This window comes from Cervus elaphus, chromosome 10 (genome assembly GCF_910594005.1).
Source record: "Cervus elaphus chromosome 10, mCerEla1.1, whole genome shotgun sequence".
Taxonomy (NCBI): Eukaryota; Metazoa; Chordata; class Mammalia; order Artiodactyla; family Cervidae; genus Cervus; species Cervus elaphus.
This window is the reverse complement of record NC_057824.1, coordinates 53,376,024-53,396,266: the sequence shown is the minus strand read 5'-3', so window position 1 is coordinate 53,396,266 and position 20,243 is coordinate 53,376,024. Positions and strand designations below refer to the sequence as shown.

The following is a 20,243-nucleotide window of genomic DNA, read 5'->3' as shown; positions in this document are numbered from 1 at the left end:
GAGCAAAGAATTCTCCAAACACAGGAACACGGTGCAGACCCTGGGCAGACAATGTCATCATCCTTTCCAGGTAGGGCTAGTCAAGCAATTGTTAGGACTGAATTGGACCTAGAACGGCTTCTTAGAGAAAGTTGAGGTTGTCGCCGTTGCCCATTTCTAGTGGCAGTTCAGAGCTGAGGTACTCTACATACCAGAAAGAACATTTAAACCCTTGGGTTTGTTGTGATTTTGTGTTCGATTTTCTTTAATTTGCTCCTCCTGATAATGAACTGGCCCCAGAAAAGGTTCTGTTGGTCTGGTAGATTCTGCTGTGAAACGGTGAATACAAATGTTCCCTGGTGTGGTTTTTTGAAATGGGAACAGGCATTCTCTATATTTTAGTGGCATATGGTGCTAAGATTTTATCATGCTTTCTTACAAAGAGTCAGGAAACTTTCTCTGCTTAAAAGTGTATGTTTGTAAACAATAGGCTTGCGCTGAATATTCCCATCTGTTGGGTGAATATAATTTGTGTAGGAATTCCTGTATTAGGTGGAATACTTTGCAACTTTTTTGTATATTTCTTTCCCTGGTGAGACATTAGACTAAGAGACGGTACAAAGCAGCATATGCCTAATATTCAGTTTTTTATCTGCTTCTCCCTGTTTGAAAGCAGTGCTGTTTTTGTGTATTAGTACATAGGATTACTATAGAAATTCATAAGAACATAAAAGCTATTCAGGTATTGCAAAAAAAATATTAATAACAATCGTATAAATGTGGTTAAGTTGCAATGATGAAACTGTTCTTGTAGTTTTTCAAATATGTACTCCAGTAACTTCTGTTATTTCTTTTCCAAAAACTTTTCTTGATTTTGTTTTAACCTAATCTCAAAACTCTTCCTTATTATAATCACAGTATATAATAATCAAAGCTGCTCATCCTTCTAGTCTTGATTTGTAATTTAAATAAATGGCATTGACTCTTTGTGTTCAGTTTGGTATTGTTCTGATTGTCTTCACTAATTAATTTTCTGTTTGAGAACCATTCTTCAGTATAGAATAGATTTTTTTTTTTTTTAGAATAAAATCTTGAAGACTAAGGCTCAGCAGTATTTTTTCATAAAATATTTTATTAATCTTGCCATAAGATCTCATGATGGTTATCAGGGGGCAAACACACTTTGATTAATATTTGCTTAATACTGAATTACCTGTATTGTCCAAAAGTTTTATTCACTTAAAAATTATGCCTATCATTTCCTTTTTCTGGTTGACTAATTGGACATACTTGAGTAAAAAGATGAACAGTTAGTTGAATATAAGTGATTTCAAGGTATGTGTAGGAATTGAGCAAATAAAGTGTGTGTTACTTGGTGCCTTTTACCTGATGATTATTATTTTTTTTTACATTTCTCTGATTATACTTTGTAAGAGGAAGTATTTTTTAGTTGACGATACCTATTACTAGATAACTAGATATCTATTCGGAGAAGGCAATGGCACCCCACTCCAGTACTCTTGTCTGGGAAATCCCATGGACCGAGGAGCCTGGTAGGCTACAGTCCATGGGGTCACTAAGAGTCGGACGTGACTGAGCGACTTCACTTTCACTTTTCACTTTCATGCATTGGAGAAGGAAATGGCAACCCACTCCAGTGTTCTTGCCTGGAGAATCCCAGGGACGGGGGAGCCTGGTGGGCTGCCGTCTGTGGGGTCGCACAGAGTCGGACACGACTGACGTGACTCAGCAGCAGGTGTCTATTAGCAGAGCATCTTGTTAGAAAAGGATAGCATCATGGTGTCTTCTCTTTTTGGGAAAGTAGGCAACTATTTGATTGGGTTCAAGCTCTCTTTTTCCTTCTTAGGGTAGCACCCTCCCATGTGTGAAAAGTATCCAGAACTCAAGTCTTGCTTCTTGGTGAACATAGCTTAGAAACCAATTAAATGTGCTCTCCTAGGTAGCATGAAAGATTTGAGCTCCGGAGCTGCAGAACTCACATCAAGTGGTCCCCCCTTGTGTCTCCTGCTTGTTTATGGACTTAAAAACATCTTGCATTACTGGGAGCTCAAAGTCAGTGCCCGGAGACAACCTAGAAGGGTGGGATGGGATGGGATGGGAGGGGTGGAAGGAGGGAGGCTCAAAAGGGAGGGGACGTGTGTACCTATGGCTGATTCGTGTTGATGCATGGCAGAAACCAACATGACATTGTAAAGCAATTATCCCTCAATTAAAGTTAAAAGCAAAAAAAAAAAAAATCCCTGAATTATAAAAAACCAGGGCTTTTATGGAAACCATATCTTCTAATTACTTTCCCGCCCTATAATATTTACTGACCTTTTTAGAAAGGCATTGATTTGAAGAATGGTTGTTCATAATCATAGGAATGGGAAATACAAATAAAATAACCTTTTAGTCAATCAGGAAAGACTTTAAAGTTAATATCAGGCCATATGTGTAGAAGAAAGGCAGGTATGTGAAGTGAATGCTGCTGGAAGGCGTCTGCTCTTTGCGGGGAGCAGAGCTGTGCCCTGGCGTCCCTCTCGCTTTGCCTGAATAACACCTATGTCTCATCCCGCGTTGTCTGAACTTTGATGCAGGAGAACATAACACGCTAAGACTGTTGCAGTTCTAGAAAGAATTTTTAGAAATTCTGAGAAAGGGAATTTAAAAAAATAAATAAAAAAGGCCTAGTTTACGTGGAATGCTTTTCAGCTACTTAGCAGTTCTCTTTCATTCAGGCCCTTTTGGGTGACGTGTCTACATGATGGCCCGGGGTGCAGTGGTGAACAAGACAGGTCCAGAACCTCACTGTGGGGGGCAGTCACAGCCTAGCTGAAGAGACACACAGCCATTACGTAACCTCACAGATAAACTGCAGTTGCAGTGAGTGTGTTGGTCAGGAAAGGGGTGCATAGATACTAGTTTACCAAAAATATTTTTGCTGCTAGATACCAAAATATACTAGATTGGATGCCAAGGCTGGCTGTGTAGTTATACAACCATTAACACTGCTTTTTGCTGTTTGGCAGGTACGTTATTCCATCTTTGCAAAGGCTGGATGCCGGGTTTTACCGCTGTGTTGTTCGAAACAGAATGGGAGCACTCTTGCAGAGAAGATCAGAAGTTCAAGTCGCATGTATGTGCACATTGAAAACATCTACAAATGTTAAATAAAACAGTGTCTGTGGGCACGCTAATCAAAATCACCTTTGACCATGGTGGGAATTGAGTTTCTATCTCGGGTTCTATTTGGAAGAGGATAATTGCTAAAATTGGTTGAGAGATAAGTAAATATCGAATGCAGCTGGTCCGACGACGATGGTGGGGCTGGTGAGGTGAATGCCACTTCTTTCAATTCAGGAGATAAGGCTCCGTGGAGGATAGGAAAAATGAGCAAGATGCCTTGTGTTTTATGAATTAGTTGCTCTCAGCTTTTGTTATATTCAGATTCAAATGTTTTTAAAATAAAAAAGTTAAACTCAGATAAAATTTGGTCTGTTCATAACCAGTTCTCTCCAATGATGATTTGTTTAGAAATCCTTTAGCTGCCCAAGTACATGGATAGCGTGTCTCAATTCTGGACTGAGTTAATAATTCTCAGCTGGGCAGACCATTTTGGAGAATGAAACTTTTAAAAGTAACCAGAGGGGATATCAGAACACAGGGGACTGGAATTTTGGTGTAGTGTTTAGCAGAATGGTGGAGAGGGGAGTCAGCCAATTCAAAGCATTTAATACTTCAGCATTAATATTTAGTATTAATACTTTAGTCCAAAATCTGTGACGGGTAGGGTCCATGTAAAGTGGCCTGTAGGCTTTATTATATTCTGAATTTATGACCAAAATGTCTCTTCATTTAAAAGAAAGCAAAAAGTGTTGGCATTTTAAATTGCATATTAATGCATCATAGTAGATTTTAGAGAACTCTAAAGAGCTCCTGAATTGGGTCATGTCAACCAATGATGATGGTATTTTCTCACTTGTCATTTTGACCCCAGTTAAGGCTTGCAGTTTTCAGTGTTACTGTATAAAATAAAATGATTTCTAGTTATTCTACTTTTCCCCTGTAATTTCTAGTGACTGTGTAAGTTGCTGATGCTATACGTGTTTAGTTTTAATTACTAGGAAGGCTTCATTTTTCTGAATTGTGGTGGTGAAGTCACTGAACTAAACCTGTCTGCAGAATAATTCAGAACTTTTATTCAATTGAATAATTGAAAACAATTCATAAATAAAAAATTAAGGTCAGTACTCAAAATATATTTGAATAAGCTTAGAATTTATTATAATATATTAAGTACTAGTTTATAAAATTTAATTTTGGGCTTTTTTCTCCTTAATCATTTATATCCTTGCTATCCTTTATCTCTAGGGCTAGACTTTCTTATCTCGATTTTCTCTATCTCTTTGATAACAAATTTCACTTTAACTATGAATATCGTAATCTGTTTCATTAACTTGTTTCATCTATTTCCTAGACTATTAAATACTGCTTGCAACATAGCAAATAATTTCTTTTGAATCACAAATTGATTGATAATAGAGATCTTTTATAGACTGCTCCAAATTTATATGAATTCCATATCCATGTGTATATACATATATCTGTAGCTACTTATAATGTGAAAATGTTTCAAACCTTTCAGATGGTACTAATTTTAAAACTGGCCACATATACCCACATTGTAATGTCTGGGTTTTTTTTCCTGTGATCCTATTTTTTAAATGCTCTAAACCAGTAGCACAAGCACTGGAACAAAACCTACCTGCCCCGAATTAAGTCAGTAGCATGGGGTTTAGAGAACCCTCCAAAAGTAAACTAATGGTTAAAAACACACTGCTCCCGGAAGACTCTTTTAGGAAGCTTTCAGCCCAGAAACAGGCGAAGCTGAGCAGGGCTGCCTGGGCAGAACCGGCTGCAGAGATCCGGGTGGTGTCCGAAGGCATTTTCTTTTTTTTTCCATTTATTTTTATTAGTTGGAGGCTAATTACTTTACAATATTGTAGTGGTTTTTGCCATACATTGACATGAATCAGCCATGGATTTACATGTATTCCCCATCCCCATCCCCCCTCCCACCTCCCTCTCCACCCGATCCCTCTGGGTCTTCCCAGTGCACCAGGCCCGAGCACTTGTCTCATGCATCCAACCTGGGCTGGTGATCTGTTTCACCCTTGATAATATACATGTTTCTATGCTGTTCTCTCGAAACACCCCACCTTAGACTTTTGGACTCTGTCGAAGGCATTTTCTTAGCGCTTCTGGGGAAATGCTTCATGCAGCAGGAGGATGCTTTCCAACAAATAAGTCAGTATTAAAATCTGTTGCAAACGTGCGCTTGTCCTGTTGAAGCAGCAGCACAAGGCCATGGCGGTCTGCCGACGAGGCATCCGGTGGGCACCCTGGCGGCCCGTGGCTCCGCCGACCCCTGCTTCACCCCGCCCCCAGCCCGCACTCACCCGCCAGCGCTCCTCCTCTGTGGTCTCACTGCTTCATGAGGGCGACGGTGGTGACTTTGCCATAAAATACAGTGGCCATCTTTGACCTCCCTCCCTCTCAAAAAGACTCTTCTGGAACTTAGAAGTCTGGTTTTCCTCTGCAGATATGGGAGACTTCACGGATGCAGACGAGAGCCGAGTGGTCTCGGAAGGCCGCGCGGCCGTCCTCAGCCTGCCGCCCATCAGCAGCTGCCCGCGGCCCCAGGTGACGTGGTTCCGGGAGGGGCAGAAGATTATCCCCAGCAGCAGGATGTAAGTCGCCCCAAATTCTGCAGTTCCAAACACGTCTCACGGCGCCGGTCGGTACCACTGTACGCATTAAGTGTACCAATTAAGCTTCAGAAAGAGTGACCTGGCCTACAGTAGACCTACCTCAGCCTTAATCAAGAGCTATTTTAAGACTGGCTTGGAAATTTTTAAGCAGTTTGAGAAAAGCGTCATATAATGTTATTCTTCAGTATACCACATGCCCTAACTAACGCACCCCACTCACTCTTAATGTTTTTTTTTTCCCTTTTCTGAACGCACTTTTTTGAGACGTCGTTGTCATCCTGAGTTGTGCTGAGCTCCGAGTACTAATTTAATAAGTTCTGGTATTTACTTACAGAGCTGTAGGGTTTTCCCTCTTTTTACTGAGCCACGTTTGATACTACTTTCTCTAACGATAAAACAGTAATTACTGCTTATTTCTCTTTATCCTTTTATCCTACCATGACAGTTTTATTTCCCTCCATCTAATTAGTGGTTCACCCATCTATTGCAGAGCAGTTGCTTTGTGATTAGATAAGCATTATTTCAAGGTGTTCTTGCCTATCTCCCATTTAAGATATTTATCTAATGCCAGATAGTTTCTGCATTTGGAAGCTTTAAGTGATTAAGAAGAACATTTGGGATATATTTCATAAATGGGCATTTTGCAATGTAATTTAAAGATAGTATACTGAATATAAAGGTTTTGAGGATGGACATTTCTGAAAGAATCATGAAATGCTGTAATCTTGGGCTAAATGTCAAATATTTATTCCATCAGATGGTTGCACTCAGGGGGGGAAAAAAAAAAAACCTGTGAGAAGAAAATGCTTTTATTTTTTTCCCAGAAAGGATCTGTGTAAGAGAATTTGCTGAATGGTTTTTCAAATATGCTTTCTCCCCACTTGACCATCCACTCTGTCCCATCTTTAAGACCAGAATCCCCACTCTTCCGCCTGGGCTTCAGAACTCTGTTTGTGCCTACACAATCCTTAAGCTTATTTAGCAAATGTTTCTATCTTGGTTATTGAAAACAGGAAAAATACTGAAATATGTAAAAACCATATTTTAAAATTCTAGTAAAAGTATAAATTACCTTGGGAAATGGGATAACTTCTGTCCTTTTTCTGTATTTTATTGAAACTTGCTTAGGTATCCACCTTTATATTGATTCCAATTATAAAAAATGCCTCTGGAAAAAAAAATGCCTCTGGAATTGGGGTGAAACAGAGACAAGGGATCAGTTTCTCATCCTCTTAGAGGTGGTGGGGCTGAGAGCAAGGCGGCCGAGAGAGATTCCCGTGCAGTGTTCTGGAGGGTCCCGGTGTTGAACACGGTGTGGCTGGGCAGAGGTGGAGTCAGTCCTCGGAAGGGCAGGTGCGGTGACTTAGGCTTCCTCTGAAACCCTGGAGCTTGTAATTAGTGTCAGTGGTGAAGGATTATTTTCATTCAGTAGCATATAACTACATAGTAATTCATTTGTTAATCCATTGTCTAGCTATGTTCCTGAGACAACATTTATTCAAGTACAAAAGGATGCAGAATGAAATAACAACTCTTAATTTTGTAAGCTTCTTTTTTTTTTTAACTTGTGGTTTCTTGCTGAAGGCTGCTTAATTCCTGGTGAGCTAATAATACAAAGATGCTCATAGGACTTTAACTTAGTGTCATAGCAAACAGACAGTCTGCTTACACCGTGAAGCGATTGATAAATCTCCAATCTCAGTAGAGTAATATGCCTGATGGCTTTTTCTTTTTAAGAGATGAGATGAGGCTGATTATGGATATTTACACTTTCTCAAGGCCTTTTAGTTTCATATTTTCCACCCCATCATCACCCCCATATTTATTAAGTACCTGCTGTGCAAGATATCATAAATCAGTACTTGCGTGGTTCTCTTCACAAGTTTATGCATCATTCACAGATGTATTACTTTACACTTCTAATAAAGTCCAGCTCAGACCTCAGATGGAAGAGCGCTTATGTATTGCCTCTGCCCAGATGGTTGGCAGACAAAACTCAGATGGCATTAGATCTGTTCTGGACCATGAGGAGCATCATTTAAAAATGAAACGTTTGGCTCAAGGTGTTTCACACCTATTGAAATAGCTCAAACCTCTCCATCGGCTTTTACCCTGATTCCCTGGGGTCAGCACCCTAACACACAGGAGAGATGGACCTTCATCGAGGGAAGGAGGAACCTCACCTTGCCACCCCTTCCCCACTACGTTTTAACATTATCTCATAACCTTAGAAATGTGAGCTTTAGGCTTAAAATTAAATGACCTTTTTTTTTTTCCATTTTCAAGGGAAACAGTGAGTCTAATGTTTCTCAACTTGAAAAATTAGTTGAATAGTCTATTAATAATATTAACAGCAGCTGTTATTGAGTACACTTTAAACATCTTCTCTAATCCTCAGAGTTGCCTTCTGAGGCAGGTATAATTAGCTATCAGAGCCGAGGACTGGGACTGTTAAATGACCCACCCAAGGGCACATGGCTGACAAACGGCAGAGCCGGGACTCCGACCCAGGTCTGCTGACGCTACATCTCAGGCTCTCTTCTGCACCAGGCCAGTTCTTCTTTTCACTTTATTTTGCCGAACCTTCTTTGTGCTTTTGATTTATTTTTTCCTTACACTGCTTTCGTCTTTTTCCTCCTGTTTTAGAATAGCAGCTTTCAATTTGGAATACTGTAGGTTAGCCTGGGTTTGCCATGAGCCGCAGGCCCGCACAGTCACACACCCACGTCAACAGTGAACATGCCTGTGTGTGTTGTTTGTCCTCCTGTATCGGATCTGTTGGTCCCTATCTTCAGAAATTCCTGACAAAGAGAAGGCAAACGTGGCCTTCTAACTCAGGTGTAGACCTTTGTTTTGGACTGCTTTGTTAAGAGTGACATGATGGTAGATGGCCGAGGGGATCCGGTCATTAGACAGTTGTGTGTCCCACGTTCAAGGTTAGCAAAGAAGGCTTGGTTAACCGTGGGGGTGGTTGCTGTAGCGTTACTTACAGGCTTTGCAGTGTCTGCGGACCATACATGCCAGTGAGCAACGCCCAGAGAGTTCCATCATATTAGTTAAGATGCTCTGGGCTGCAGGTCACAGAGGATGCCTCTGGCTGAGCACGAAGGAAACATGCTGGAGTGTTTAGAGAACTGCAGAGCCTGGCCAACTGAAGGAGAGGCCGGGGCGGCAGCCGGGGCTCCTCCTGAGGCCCCAGGAGCAGGGAGCGGGGCCTCCCAAGGGGGTGCAGGTCCCAGCTCCTGAAATGTTGAGTATGGGAGGTTCCATGGCAAAGGGGCTGAAGGCAGAGGACTCCACAGGGCACTGATAAGGTGGGAAGGCAGGAGTGTCACCTGGAGGCAAGTGTCTTGGGTCTGGAGCAGTAAGCTGAGGGTCTGTGCCGACGACGGGCATGTGCCAGACGTGGCCACTCTTTCTTTCAGCATCTCACCTGGAGACGTTAGCTAGCAAGAGTCACGACCCTGTACTGTGTTTGTAGATTCTGTCTCCTCAAGTGGTTTTCACCTCCCCTGGATCCTGACCATCTAAGACGGCTTTGTGTTTACCGCCCTGCTTGGCCTGGTGCTGTGCAGAGCAGGGATGTAATACTGGAAAAACAGATGAAAGAGGAGTGTGAAGGCAATTCTTGTAATAGTGTAAACATCCTCACCAAGACGTGGGGGCGGGGGGGGGGGGGGAGACATAACAGACCTCAGGAGAAAGTGGTGCTAATGAAGCAGAAATATATCTTGGAAAAGCAAACAATATTTTGAAAGAATTGAGAACAAGATATACTTAGAATTGTGAATTGGTAATTATAGGTTATATTTATCTGAAAAGATGAAAAAAGTGCTTATTTATTTTTCTGATTTACTGAATCCAAACAGTTAGTTTGCAATTTTTGCATGTCAGAGATGAGTATAGCCTTATCTTATAAGTATAGTCTAATTCGATAATAAAATTGTTCTGCGTTATTTCAGCTTAGATGTATGTTCTTTGTTTCCTTTTATTTCTCAAAATATGAAATGTGAATGCTGATGTCATTCAGTAGTTCTCTTACCTCCGGGAGGTAATTTATGTTGGCAGTTATCAGATTAGGGCGCAGAAACTTCTGTGCAGTGCCATTCTTTTGCTTAATTGCAGGTTCTTATGCTCAAACTGCACCCTTAGCCTACCTGACAGGAATGTCTAAGCACAAGGGTACAGGCACGTGTTTTCCTAGGAATGCGAGGTTTATAGACTAAATATTTCAAACCTGGAGTCAGTTTTGTGAGACGACTTGCTCGGAATGAGCTGAATTGTGAAGTATAGGCAGGAAACAGCATCCCAGGTGACTTAAAAACAGTCTGACTCATGATTGTCCGTGCTTAAATATTCGAACATCCATTAACCTATTACCATTTCATTTCAAGTGCTGCAAGAAAGATGTGTTTAAATTAGCACTTGTATTGGAAGTCACAACTTAATGCTTGAATGAAGTAGATCTGGTTGTAATAATATTTTTATAGTTAACCGGGCTTTCAAAATAATATGCTTTTAAAATTTTCATATTATGTTTTATAGGCATTTTGTGAATGTTTATAGAGTATGTCTATACGTGTGAATTGAGCCATATTTGTGTAAGTAAGAAAGACTAGGAGAGGCAAGCTCCAGACCTGCTTCCACCATTAATTCTGACCTTGGGAAGATGACTTACTCGCCTTTGCCTCCATTTTCTCATGTCAGAAATGAGGATGGCACCGTCCGTGACCTCTGGGTCCTCTCTGGCGTCCGCACCAGCAGTGCTCAGGGCCAGACCCGCCTCTCCCCTGCTCTTTCTTCGCTCCTGCACTTAGTAGGCACTTGCCGAGCACTTGTTCTGTGCCAGGCACTGTTCCAGCTGCTCAGGACAGATGGGGCCTGAGGACAGCGGCGCTTCTGCCTCAGGGAGTCTCGGTCCAGGAGACACAGGAGCAACCAGAGGGCGATGGAAGCGAAGAGGGGCATGGAAAGCTGGGCGGGAGAGAGTGGAGCAGGAGCGGGGTGTGGTCAAGGACAGCTCTGTGCAGGTGAGGGTTTAAAATCCTCTTTGTTGAGTTGTAATTTACATACAAGAGGACATACAGATTTTAAGCACACAGGTTGATGAATTTTAGCAAGTGTATACGTGGATATAATCACCCTCCTAATCAAGTTGCCTGGGACTATTCCTACCCCTGGTCCCTGCCCCACTCTGCCCCCTAATTTCATTGTAGTACCATAGGTGAGTTTGCTTATTCTAGAATTGCTTATAAATAGAATCACAGAATATGAAATCCTTTGTTTCTGCCTTCTTTCATTGAACATGATTTCTGTGATATTTTTGAGATGCTATTGGTAAGTATTGCTATTACGTATTTTTTGAGTGCTAGGCACTGTTTGAAGCCTTTTCTCTGTACTGATTCGCTGAAGCCCCACAGCAGCCTGGCGGGTTGTGTTGTTATTAACATTACCGTCACTCTGCTGAAAGGAACAGCAACAGAGAGAGGCCAACCGCTGGTCAGCACTGAGCCCACACTTTGCTTCTGTGCCCCACTGCACCCTCAGGCTCCTGTCTGAAGGAGGAGGAACTATCCATGCACAGATCTAGAGGACGAACATTCTGAGCAGTAGGGTCACACACATGCAAATCCAGTACAAAGCCTGTTGCCTTTGCTAACCTGTGGTCTGGTGCTCAGGGCATTGTGGACAGAGAGTGGGCAGAGAAGGGGCCCAAGAGGGGAAGTGGGATCCTGGAGGTGCCAGAATTTGGGAAGGCATCTGGGTTTTATTCCACATACAGTAGTACATCTTTAGAAGGGTTTGTGGTTTTTATTTTTGTAATTTTTTTTTGAAATTGTGGCAAAATATGTGTAGCATGAAACCTACCTTAACTATTTTCCTCTGTAAATTGTCATTAACTGTATTCACATTGCTGTGCAGCCATCATCACCACCCCATCTTTGGAACTCCTTCATCTTGTAAAACTGAAACTCTGTCCCCATTCACGGCTAACTCTCCATCCCCGCTCCCCCAGCCCCTGGCATCCACCCTTCTACCTTCTACCTCTAAGAATTTGATGCCAGTTATTTTTGTTTAGTTGCTCAGTCATGTCCAACTCTTTGCAACCCCATGGATTGTAGCACACCAGGATTCCCTGTCCTTCACTATCTCCTGGGATTTGCTCAAACTCCTTTCCGTTAAGTTGGTGATGCCATCCAACCATCTCATCCTCTGTCATCCCTTTCTCCTCCTGCCTTCAATTTTTCCCAGCATCAGGGTCTTTTCCAATGAGCTGGCTCTTCACATCAGGTGGCCAAAGTATTGGAGCTTCAGCCTTAGCATCAGTCCTTCCAATGAATATTCAGAATTGATTTCCTTTGAAATTGACTAGGTTGATCTCCTTGCAGTCCAAGGGACTCTCAAGAATCTTTCCAACTTCACAGTTCAAAAGCATCCATTCTTCCATGCTCAGCCTTTTTTATTGCCCAGCTCTCACATCCATACATGACTACTGGAAAAACCATAGCTTTGCCTATATAGACCTTTGTTGGCAAAGTAATGTCTCTGCTTTTTAATATGCAATCTGGGTTTGTCATAGCTTTTCTTCCAAGGAGCAAGCGTCCTTTAATTTCATGGCTTCAGTCACCATCCTCAGTGATTTTGGAGCCCAAGAATGAAGTCTGTCACTGTTTCTATTGTTTCCCCATCTACTTGCCTTGATATGATGGGACCAGATGCCATGATCTTAGTTTTCTGAATGTTGAGTTTTAAGCCAGCTTTTTCACTCTCCTCTTTCACCTTTATCAAGAGGCTCCTTAATTCCTCTTCGCTTTCTGCCGAAAGGGTGGTGTTATCTGTATATGTGAGGTTATTGATATTTGATGCCGCTAGGTCCTTCATATGAATGAAATCATACAATATTTGGTTTTTCCTCATTTTTAATCAGACTTAGTATGTGGGTTAATTGTAGATTCACATGCTGTGGTTAGGAGTCATACAGGGAGATCCCATGTGCCTTTCAGCCAGTTCCCCACAAGGTCGTGAGACCTTGTTGGGCTGTTGTGCAGCATCACAGCCAGGATGTTGAGGCTGATACACTCAGAACACGGAACAGTTCCACTATGTTGCCTGTTTATGTCACAACGCCTTTCCTCCAACCCTGGCCTGCACCCTAAATCCTGACAACCACAAATCTGGTCTCCATTTCTATAATTGTATCATTGAGAGAATGTTCTGTAAATGGAATCATGCAGTCTAACTTTTTAGGATTGACTTTTTTCACTCAGCATAGTTCTGATTGGTTCAGGTTGTTGCAGATATGAGAACCAGATTCCCTGTTATGGTGTGGTTTTCCATTGCATGGACTTATCACAGCCCATATAACCATTCACCTGGTGAAGGACGTTTGGGTTGTATCCAGGTTTTCACCCTATAAATAAGGCTGCTGTAAACATTCTTGGATATGTTTTGTGTGAGCATGTCTTCATTTTTCTGGAATAAATGCCCAGGGACGCGGCAGCTGGGCGTCTGGTATTTGCATGTTGAGGTTTTTTTTTTTTTTTAAGAAAATGCCAGACTATTTCCAGAGTGACCGTGCCGTTTTGTATCCCACCAGTGTGTGTGAATGATCCAGTGTCTTCACTTCCTCACTAGCATTCAATCTTGTCACTATTTTTTATCCTAGCCATCTTGATGGGTATGTAATTATAACTCCTTGTGTTTTTAATTTGCATTTCCCTAATGGCTAATGATGTTGAACATCTTTTAATGTGCTGACTTTAAAAAGAGCCAAATAGAGAAAAACTAAACTTCTTGAAGTGAAAAATACAATCATTTATTTAAAAAATCAATTGAATGGGTGAAAGAGCAGACAATATTACAACTAAAGTAAGAAATATTGTTTTGCTAGACTAAAGGAAAATACTCAGGATAAAGCACAGAAATAAAAAGATGGAAAATACAGAAGACAGGCCGAGAGAGAGAGAGGGGAGAATAATCATCAGTAGGGATCTGATACAGAAGACAGGCCGAGAGAGAGAGAGGGGAGAATAATCAGTAGGGATCTGATACAGAAGACAGGCCGAGAGAGAGAGAGGAGAGAATAATCATCAGTAGGGATCTGATACAGAAGACAGGCCGAGAGAGAGAGAGAGGACAGAGGAGTCAGTAGGGATCTGATACAGAAGACAGGCCGAGAGAGAGGGGAGAGGAGTCAGTAGGGATCTGATACAGAAGACAGGCCGAGAGAGAGAGAGGAGAGAATAATCAGTAGGAATCTGATACAGAAGACAGGCCGAGAGAGAGAGAGGAGAGAATAATCAGTAGGGATCTGATACAGAAGACAGGCCGAGAGAGAGAGAGGGGAGAGGAGTCAGTAGGGATCTAAGAAGAGCCCCAGAAAGGAAGGATGAAGGAAATGGGGCAGGTAATATTCAGAGAGATAATTATTGCAGTATTTCCTAACATGAGGAATCCTCAGAGTCAAGAAACAGAAAAGGTTGCAAGTAAGATAAATAAAACTAAATCCAAATCTAAACTTATTATAGTGTAACTGTAGAACCTCAAAGACAAAGAAGAAGCCTTAAAAGCAACCATACACGTAATTCAGATTTCCTCAAAACATTAGTTAGATGACAGTTGACTGCAATAATAGAGAAGATGATCATACTTGAGGCTACAGCTGTCATCCCAGAGTTTCATATCCAGCCAAGTTAACATCCAAGAGTGAGGGAGGAAGGAAGACCTGTTCAGACTGAGAATTTACGTTCCTGAGAACTTTGCTGGAAGAGCTGCTAAGGATCGGCTTGAGGACAAGGGATGTTAAACCCAGGAGGAAGTAGAATGTTAGAAATATTGGTCATCATTTTATTATTTTCTCTAATTAGGAAATGTTTGGTAATTACAATTTTAACATATTTAAAATAACAGAGAAAGCAGTAAAGATAGCAAGATGAAATAACTCTGGGGGAATTTTTATTGGGAATGGCAAGTATCCATGAGGCGGTAGGGGGGCGGCACAGGTGTTTAAGGTGGGAAGTAACTGAGAATGTTTATGTGCTACAGAAATTCTCTCCTGGAGAAGGAGAGTGTGGGGATGCAGTGAGGTGTGGGCGAGGGGCAGAGTCCTGGAGGAAGCTGGGCAGCACAGACGCTGTGTCCCCAGCACGTGGAGCAGGGCCCCAGCGTGGTGGGGCCCACAGGCTTCGGGACTCTGGGGGGCCCCTCAGAGCTAGAGTAGGGGTCAAGAGAGCAGAGTCAAGGGCAGCGCCCACACAGAGCGTGGATGCCTGCTGTTTGCAGGTGTGCTTGTGGAGAACTGAGGACTTCCTTGTGATTTTTATTTCCTCTCTGAATATTGGGAATAAGTTATAAGTTTAGAGTCAAGTGTGACACGAGGAGAGAAGTGAAGGGATTAACTAATTATCTGGAGAGTCAACAGCAAATCGAGCAACACGCTGGACTTCGGGGACCATCTGAGTGCAGTGGCACCTTGTGGTTTGTGGTCATGGACTGTCTCAGTAAAGCTGAGAGGTTCTGATGCAGTTGCAGAGAAGGTAGTTGGGTTCAAAGAAGCATAAAGTATAGAGCCTGTCACATGGAACTGAGAAACAAGGATGCAGAGGGTTTGCAGGTGGGAAGTGGCTTCTGGTTGTGTGTTGTTTTGGGAGGAAGTGATGGGTGGTCCAGTTTGGCAGAGTCAGAAGACTGTATGGCTGTGGGGTGGAAGAACGCCTGAGTGGGGGACCGAGGGGAAGTGGGTGCCCCGGACACCTCCCATCCTCTCATCCTGTCCTTGGCTGCTCCATCTCGTCCCTTCCACTCGATGGGATCTGGTGATGCAGTTCAGGAGGGTGGCCCGGTTGAGTTCTTGTGGGTGGACTTAGACTCTTAGGGAGTCGGGGGAGGGGGGTATGTGCTGGTAAGGAGTGTGGGAAGAGATAGCCAGTGAGAAGCAATTGACCCGCTAGTGCCCAAGGACATGAAACCCGTGGGTGCTCTGTGTCACCCACACGGCGTTGCATACAGCAGTCGTGTCCTGACACCTGCTTCACGAGTGTCCTGAGTACATGTGGGTGAGGACGTGGCGTGTCTGTAGGCATCTTCTGGGACTTAGGATCAGCTGGGAAGGAGGGCCGGGGCGGAGAGCCTGCTGGGGCCCTGCTGCCTTGGCTTCGTGTGCACGCTCCATGGGCTTTCCACGTGCTGGCTTCTGAAGCCTAGAATGTTCTTTTTGTCATGGTGGTTGTAACCACAGCAGGATGCAGTTGGCGAAGGCCCCTGGGCATGTGCAGGCAGCTGACCCTGTGCCCCTGCTTTGGGACACAGGGCTTGTTCCAGCCGGGGGACCGTTCCTGTGCAGAGGAGGCAGCCTGGGGGTGGGCGTGGGCGTCCTATAGGGACTCCGTTCCGTGTGAGCGCGCAATGTCGTGTTTAATGGCAAGAGTTTAATACTCTGTGTACCGATTTTTCATTTGAAAATAAAATACCACTTCATTTTCCATGAGCAGATCTAGTGACAATAATGCATTTCTTTACAAATATTAGCCTATTATACATCTTAAGTCAGTTGCACATAATTGCATTTCACCAGCTCTACATAATACTTTAATTAAAACTAGGATAATTAAAATACAGTTTTAATGAACAATAAATTCGGAAGTTGCCAAGCCTGGAATGTGTTAGTTGAATCATACCTTGCTCTTTTTTTTAGCTCTTAAATCTGTATCCACATTTTGTTTTGAAACGGCAACAACCATGAGCAAGAGGCATTTTAAAACACATTTATTAGTATGTACCACTAAATAATATGCTTCTTTATGGCTGTCATCTGTCTGTCTATCTCCCTTGCATAAAGTTGGTTGTTTGCTACCAATTATAATCTGTAGAAGCAGGGAAAAGTTTTTCTTTGTCTTCCCCCCACCCCAGTACAGTATTACTGAGATGTATTGACGTGTAACATTGTATTATTTTAGGATGTGCAGCATCATTATTTGATGTATATGTATCACAATAAGTTTAGTTAGTATTCCGTACAACCTATAGTTAAAGATTTTTTCTTGTGGTGAAAACTTAATATCTATTCTCTTAACAACTTTCAAATGTGCAATATAATATTGTAATGTACCAGGGTGTACATCACATCCTTGGGACCTACTTACCTTATAGCTAGACCACCATCACCTGTTTTCCCCCAGGACCCCACACTGGTAACCGCCAATCTGTTCTCTCTTTCTATGAGTTCAGTTTTTTAGATTCTGCATATAAAGGAGACCATACAGTGTCTCTCTCTGACTTATTTCACTTATTTTACTGAGCATAATGTCCTCAAGTTTATCTTCTTTTTTATGGCTGAATAATATTCATATACACATTCATCCGTCAGTGAACACTTAGATTGTTTCTATGTCTTGGCTATTATAAATAATGTTCTTATGAACATGGTGGGAGTATAGATATCTTTTCGAGATATTGATTCCATTTCCTTTGGATATGTACCCAGAGGTGAAATTGCTGGGTCAAAAATGTCTATTTTTAATTTTTTGAGGAACCTCCAAGCTGTTTTCCGTAGTAGCTATGCCAGTTCACATTCCCACCAACAGCCTGTGAGGGTTCCTTTCTCTCCACATCCCCACTAGCACTTGTCGTCACTTATCTTCTGATAATCGCCATTCTGTGAGGGGTAAGGTGATAGCTCATTGTTGTTTTAATTTGCATTTCTCTCGTGATTAGTGATTTTTGAGCACCTTTTCATGTACCTGTTGACCATTTGAATATCTTCTTCAGAAAAATGTCTCTTCAGGGCTTTTGCCCATTTTTTAATTGGATTATTTCTTTGTCTTTGGAGGCCCAGCAACTTAGCTCAGTGTTTGGCCATACTAAGAAGTTAATGTTTGTTGGATGAATGGAAAGTATTTCTTGGGTAAATAAGTAAATAATAGAACTTAGTTCATTCTGGGCACATGCTGTGGGGTCTGCCTACACTAGGCTGGGACTCAGAAAACCAAAGTTTTTGTCTCAGTTTCATCCCTTAGGAGCTGTGTGACCTTGCACAAGACTTTTAACTACTCCCAACAAAGATGATGTGATGGGATATCCCAAATGAAATCGTGATACCTATCCTACCACACACTCTTGGAGTTCTCCCGGGGAACGTTGTTTAGTGGACAGAATCACAGATGTGAAATCCCTTTCTATCTGGTAGAGTAAACATCACGTGGTGGTCTTATCACCATCCCCTCTCTGCTCATTATGCTTTCTAATTATATAAAGAAGCATGCATTAGTACTCAGAGTCAGCTTCCTAATCATCAACTCATTTGGAACTATGGATTTTTTAGGTTGTTTTGCAATGAATTTTCAGTCCTTGGTCAATGGCTCCTGTAGCAGAGAGTACAAAGAGATATGCCTCCTCCAGTGTCCCCTTCTCAAAACGTCTTTGGGAAATTTAAGCCAGTCTCACTATCGGCTGGATAATTAGGGAGGCATTTCTACCTGTGCACCTAATGTATACTTTATTACACAGTCAAAGAGCAGTGGCGTTGATTAGCTTCCCTTTTAGAGTATTGGTGTCCGTGCCACTCTCCCTAAATCCAGGTCATTTACTCATTCACTTATCTGTTCATTTTAAAGCACCTAATTGCGCTGGTGTCATCCACGGAAGTCACTCCTGAAGCACCAAATCCCCTGTGAAGGAAATATGCTTTGGACTCAGGCCAGGGGATCCTGCTGGAGGTAATAAGTCAGGAAGACGTGGTAACACTATTTCATCCGTAACCCAGATGCAGGGCCTGGCCCGCCAGGGCAGCTTCTGGTGACGCTCTGGGATGCGTGTCACCTGCACGTGGATGGAGGGCCAGCCGCCGAGTGTGGTTCAGTAGCTTACACGCACACCTGGGGGCTCTGTGTTGTGACAAGTCTGCTCACGTCTGGTCTTACCCGGCTCTTCAGGCAGAGATGTTGGATACCAGTGTGAGCTCCTCCCACACAAACGAGGAGGAGAAGGAAACTCCAGGAAGGAAAGGATGTTCTTGGAGCCAAGAGAAAGGCACAGGCTGTGTCCTTTGTGGGCCCTCGTGCACCTTAGGGCTGGGCCCTGGGGGCTGTGAGCTGGAGAGGCCAGGGCAGCGGGGCATGGAGAGGATCCCGGGTCACACAGAGGGACGGTGGCCAGCCGAGCTCGGCACGAGGTGCTGGTCCGGTTGGCAGCCTGCGTCCCCGGGCCCCCTCTTTGTGGGAAGAGAGGCAGCCTTTCGGGAGGCGGGGTGCAGTGCCCCCGCAGAGTCCTGGAGATCCTGTATGTGGACGTGGTCGAGGAACGCAGATGTCAACGGAAGCGGTCCTGTGTGCAGGCGAAGAGTTTGAGGAGCAGGTAGGCTTTGCACAGCATTCTGGGTTTTCGAAGAAGAGATGACTTTGAGAGTCAGCTGCACTCTGACCATTTCCTGATTCTGGGCAGGCCTAGTTACTGTTTGGGCAACTTAGCTTTTTCACACGTGAAATGAGGTCAAACCAATCCTGTGAATGTCTGATGTGAAAACGTTCTGCCCATTTGTTGGCTGGGGTTCTGCAGAGGAGCGGAGGGAGCCGGCGTCCCTGGGAGGAGGAAGGTCTGCAGGGGAGGGTAAGTGAAGTGCAGCCCGTGGAGGTGCTACAGAGGGTCCTACATATCTCTGTTCCCTTCTGCAAGACCGCTCTAAATCTTCATGACCTCCCAGTCGGGAAAGCAGAGGAAGTCTTATCACACCAATTTTGTGGATGACTGCGTGGGGGAAGAGAGTAGCTCCATGATTTAGGGTCAAATCTCTGTTAGTGATAGAGCCAGGGATAGAGCTGAGCACCTGAAAGATGCCTTCCAGGTTATTCCTGTGGATGTGGATGGCAGAGGTGATCTCAGCTTGCCCAAAAGGACTGTGATTTGCAAAAGAGGCCTGCAGTGGGCATTTCTCACCCGTTCTCTGACCCCACAGAGGCCTGCAGTGGGCATTTCTCACCTGTTCTCTGACCCCACAGTGGCCTACAATGGGCATTTCTCACCCGTTCTCTGACCCCACGGAGGCCTGCAGTGGGCATTTCTCACCCGTTCTCTGACCCCACGGTGGCTTGCAGTGGGCATTTCTCACCCGTTCTCTGACCCCACGGAGGCCTGCAGTGGGCATTTCTCACCCGTTCTCTGACCCCACGGTGGCCTGCAGTGGGCATTTCTCACCTGTTCTCTGACCCCCCGGTGGCACGTGTAGGCAGGTGTCTTAGGGCCAGTCTGTAACTTTAGTGATGCTCCATTTGTCCATCTGGAAAATCAAAGTGATGATAAACTGGCCTGCCCACCTCACAGGACTGTGATTCTTGTGTGTGATATTCAGATATAGTAACAGATCTCATAGCCTTTTGTGAATTACAAAGTGTCCTGTCTGTGTGATGCAGAATCATTTTCTCATGAGGGCTCATTCTTGGCTGTAATCAGATCTGACCAAAGCCTAGTTAGGTCTAATTGCTGGAGAATTTGCATCCA

At 43.4% G+C, this 20,243-nt stretch overlaps 1 protein-coding gene across 7 annotated transcripts in view; it reads left to right on the top strand.

The window, feature by feature from the left end:
• The window catches only part of SDK1 (sidekick cell adhesion molecule 1), a 740,828-nt gene that overhangs the window by 303,290 nt on the left and 417,295 nt on the right, over positions 1-20,243 (top strand). For all 7 annotated transcript variants that reach the window (XM_043915387.1, XM_043915391.1, XM_043915392.1 and 4 more), the window contains 2 exons: positions 3,012-3,118; positions 5,585-5,732. In XM_043915387.1, coding sequence (XP_043771322.1) covers positions 3,012-3,118; positions 5,585-5,732 — 255 coding nt within the window. The remainder of the gene's footprint in view (positions 1-3,011; positions 3,119-5,584; positions 5,733-20,243) is intronic.